Source organism: Penaeus chinensis, chromosome 33 (genome assembly GCF_019202785.1).
Source record: "Penaeus chinensis breed Huanghai No. 1 chromosome 33, ASM1920278v2, whole genome shotgun sequence".
Taxonomy (NCBI): domain Eukaryota; kingdom Metazoa; phylum Arthropoda; class Malacostraca; order Decapoda; family Penaeidae; genus Penaeus; species Penaeus chinensis.
Window position 1 is genome coordinate 17,369,749 of NC_061851.1, and position 5,000 is coordinate 17,374,748.

At 31.9% G+C, this 5,000-nt stretch overlaps 1 protein-coding gene across 6 annotated transcripts in view; it reads left to right on the plus strand.

The window, feature by feature from the left end:
• Nucleotides 1–5,000, plus strand: part of LOC125043283 (cyclic AMP-responsive element-binding protein 1-like) — a 59,481-nt gene that overhangs the window by 37,015 nt on the left and 17,466 nt on the right. For 5 of the 6 annotated variants that reach the window (XM_047639301.1, XM_047639304.1, XM_047639307.1 and 2 more), the window contains 2 exons: nucleotides 2,808–2,978; nucleotides 3,253–3,358. In XM_047639301.1, coding sequence (XP_047495257.1) covers nucleotides 2,808–2,978; nucleotides 3,253–3,358 — 277 coding nt within the window. The remainder of the gene's footprint in view (nucleotides 1–2,807; nucleotides 2,979–3,252; nucleotides 3,359–5,000) is intronic. The other variant, XM_047639303.1, reaches the window with a different exon arrangement.

Sequence of the window (5,000 nt, forward strand, 5' to 3'; positions counted from 1 at the left end):
ACATGGCTCGGAGTTTGGGCAGTGTCTTCGAAAGTAGGCTTATTGATTTGACATAATTCATTCTGTTTTTTCCCATATAATTATATAAGAGCTATTGTAACTGTAATTGAGGTATTGGTTCCAGAAATAGTTAGTTTTCTATTAATTGTATCCTCGTGGTTGTATATATACTTGGTGAAATTAAAGGTCCATTCCAATTGAGAGAAACCTTAACTCTAGACCGCGAAGCTGCCTCTGCCACCACTGTCTATTAATAGCAATAAAACAGTAGCACCATCAAACTCCTTGCCATCGTTTGCTCAGCGGCGTGATCCACGTTAGCTTGTCACCGTCCTGAAACGGTGTCATCTTGATTTTCTCTTTCACCTTTACAGCCCATTTGTTTTTCCTATTCACCTGAAAACTCTCATCCAATCGAGGCGATATTTAACCCTGCGCTTTGAAGGTACATAACCGCCAGTCGGTACACTCAAAAACGAGAGTAATAGCCATGTCATCTGTAATGGGTTTCCCCATTTTATGCAAGGTCATATTCACTTTTGTATTGTATTTGTATATCGACTTTCAGTATGTATATAATTATGATAGTAATTGAAGAAATAATGTGTTTGTGTGCATTTAAAAAGTATACATTGTATTTATATGTATGTATGTAAATAAGTATCTTTGTATGTGTGTGTGAGTAAGCGAGCAAGCATGTGTGTGTGTGTGTGCGTGTGTGTGTGTGTGCGTGTGTGTGTGTGTGCGTGTGTGTGCGTGTGTGTGTGTGTATGTATGTGTATGTGTATGTGTATGTATGTATGTATGTATGTATGTATATATATACATATAATATATATATATATATATATTTACATATATATATATGAATATATATATATATTTACACATATATATGAATATATATATTTACATATATATATGAATATATATATTTACATATATATATGAATATATATATTTACATATATATACATAATATATATGTAAAATATATGATATATATAATATATATATCTATATATATTATATGTATTTGTATTATATATCCATATATAGTAATACATATGTATGTATATTTATACTTTTACCATAGTATCAACAAGGAAGTGTTTTACCATTCATCTATTTATTATATATATATATATATATATATATATATTATAAATGTATGTGGATATATATTATATATACATATATATATAATTATACATATAGTTTATATATATTACACATATATGTATGATACATGTGTGTATATATGTTTATATGTATGTATGAATATAAATATGTATGTCTATTTATATAGTTATATAGTATGTATGTACATGTGTATATTTTTATGTATGTATTTGTATATATGTATGTATAAATATATATGTATATATATGTATGTACATGTGTTTATTTATATAATACATATATATTATATGTGTGTATACACATGTATATAAATATATATAAGGTATATATTTATGTATATGCATTTATTTATTTATTTATTTATATGTATATGCATATATTTATGTATGCATATCTACATGTATATGTGTATATATATTTATATGTATGTATTTATGTATAATGATAATAATAATGATAATAATAAAGAGACTGTGGCATAATATGAATTGATGATAGATAAAACTTTTCAAACTCTTGAAGACTTCATCAGGCAAAGCAAAAAATAATAATAATGATAAATTCATTAAATTGATACACAAAGAAATCTCTTTAGTAGCTCAAAAAAGACTACAAGAGCAAGAACTGAAGCAGGCCATGGGAGGAGGATGTAAGATCATCCAAACCTCATTAACCCATTCGCCCCATGTGGCAAGAATACATGCCATGCCCACTGTAACACATGTTTATTTATTGTATTTACACATAGATGGCTCTACAAGTTCTTAATCACCAAATAGCCAGTTATTAGGAACTACCTTTCTCACCTGTTTACCCTTTTCTTTCACTTTAAGAAAGGGTCCTTTGTATCATTTCATTGTCTAAAATATTTTAATGACAAATTAATAATCATAACATCAATAACAATAATAACAGTATCCATAGCACTGGTATTAATTTTCCCACCAATTCAAGGAATGGGGAAATCAGGATCGGTAACTAGGGCCTACTGATAGACTCCTTGCCAGCTGAGCACATGTGGAGCCATCTGTATGTAACAAAATTCACCTAAAACTACAGGCGACAAAACCTAAATCCGGGGTGAATGGGTTAACCCAATGCCAACGGGCATGACGTGTACATGTGTGCCATGCCCACTGTGAGTTTACTTGTTTGATTGTTTTTAGACATAGATGGCTACACTTGCACTAAGTCACCAACGAGTACTGCCTGTCTCGCCCGTTTACCCTTATTTTGCTGTTACTAATGTTTATAACATTATAGTAATTTTAATGCTTATAATAATAAATACACCATCGATATTCATAGCGCAAGTAAAAAATACATTTTTCATGCCAATTCAAATTAGGTAAGGTCACAAGGTCCACTAATTGACTCCTTTGTGGCTAAGCACTAGCAGAGCCATCTATGTGCAGAGACATTTCACAAAAAAAAAAAAAATAATAATAATAATAGTAATAATAATAATAAAAAATCAGCACAGTATTTTCCCCATTTTTTATTCATTTTCCCGGCAGCATTGGGTTAAATACGTTGAAATTAGGTAATTTTCCTTATTACAAGAGCTGATATTGTTATTATAATTGCCATTTGCTCATTTATTTTTATTTATTTATTTTTATAATGTCTGAATAGGTTAATATAACATGTTCCATTTTGACCAGATACAGAGTGTGATCCAGCAACCTTCACAGCCAAGTGTAATTCAAAGCACAGCGCTTCAGACAACAGCACTGCAGACCGTCCAGCTTTCTAAGGGTAACGTCATACTCTTGAAGCAGCCATCGAACTCTGTAATCCAGTCGCCTGGTGGTGGCAACCTTCAGACTGTCCAGGTGAGTGAATTAGGGGGCAAAGGTACCAGCTGAACATCCTTTTCTGATCCATTTTCTTTTTAACTCTGTTGTGTCTTTGCCAGAGATCTAATTAAGAGAGATCAACAAATTAAGTGATAGTAAGATTACCATAAAGTGTGTTGGTTAGTATAAATTCCATTACTTTGTTTGTCATAGTTAGCATATATGTTTAATAGTCATATTTGTTTATACTAATCAGTTACAAACATTGTCATATTTCTCTTTGACTTACGATAAAACCTTTGTACATCAGGTATTGGAAGCAGGGGAAGAACAAGAATCTACTCGTAAACGACAAATTCTGGCCAGACGCCCTTCTTACCGCAAGATTCTCAATGAATTAGGAGGAGAGATATCAGGTTAGTTGTAACTTTATTTCTAAATACCAGATTCTATAAGATTTCAAGCACTGTATGTCAGTTTATGTCTATAAGGTTATGGTAAGTAATTCTCTAATTTAGTTGGTGAATACAGTTTTCATGAGGCAGCACATGTTTACATGTGCTGCCTCATGCTGTTGTCAGCAACTTCTGGTGTTGGAGCTTAACCTTTAGTAAATGCAGTACTTGATCTTTTTTATATACACATTTCATAGAGTAAAAGGAGAGAGGTTAATATAGTCCTGCCTATGTACATTGAAAAATTGGTTTGAAAATGGTTTTACTGACATAGGCTTTAACAACTTGAGAGGCTAGTCTCCTTCAAATTGTTCTTCTCTTGACTCAAAAAAAAATCCAATGCTGTAAACATTACTAAGAACTTTACTTTGTAGATTTTGGTTTGTCTTAGGCTTTGCCTCTTGAGAACAGTTTTTAACCAAAACAGCCATGCTGTTCTGATCTGTTCTATCATTTGAAACCTCACTTTATAAGGGGAAAGCTTTGGCTAATGCTGAGGAGGTGAAACTAGAAAGGTTAAGAGACATTGGACAAAAGTTATCAGAAGAGGCCAAGGAACATTTTCTGCATTGAAAAACTAAACTGAAACAATTACTTTCATTAAAATGAGTTTTGAGTGTCAAGCTCCAGACCATTTTTCCCACTTAATTCTTGATATATTTTATTTTCAATCAGAAATCATGGTAGTCTCTAGCTCAATATTGCAACAGACTACTTGGAAATTTGGTTTCTACCTGGGCACTCTTAAGTGCTGCCCTCATTATGGTAGTGACAATATTGATTAGTAGGAATCAGCAATACAATTTTTCTATCAAAGTAGTCCAATAGCTGCTGTCTTTCTTACATTTATGTGGTAAGTAGCATCAAATACAATTAGTCTTTTTATCAGACAGGCTATTGCAGAGTACATATCATGTCCTATAATGTAGAGAATGGTTTGGGAATTTCTAACAGATTAGAACTAATAGGAGCCTATATGGTTTACATTGGATGTCTGAAGAATAGTTTTACTTTTATACATACAATACACTTTATGTCAAATGAAGCCAAATATTAAGAACCTTTATATCAGATATACCCAAAAGAATATTGGTGTATGTAAAGTTGTACATAATTTTCCAAGTAAAAACTTTTCAGACATTACTTCTAGAAATATGAGCAAAAACTTGTAAAACATGGAATAAGGTTTTTGTTTGCATGCTTGCTCATGCTTTCAATTTACTTGAGTGTTGTGTGACTAACAGAGTTTGCAATAACAAAGGCTGTAAAAAGTATATGAACCAGCCATATGGAAACATTTAAAGGAACGTCACCAGATGAATGAAATGAATGAAGGTGTAGTCTTCTGTGAAGTGATATGTTATCCATATTTTCATTTAGATTATAAATTCTTATGCATGATGGTACAGCAAGTGGCAAGGTATGTCATAGACAAGTGGCCAGTTTGAAATGAATCATAAAAGTAGGTATTACATGTTTAGTAAAAGGAATTGAAAGCAGAGGGGGCGAATGATCAAATGAATCTCAAAAGGAAAGAGGTTGACACCAGGCATAACAGAACACATCATTAGATTAATAAAGTTAAGCCATTGGATGTGGATGC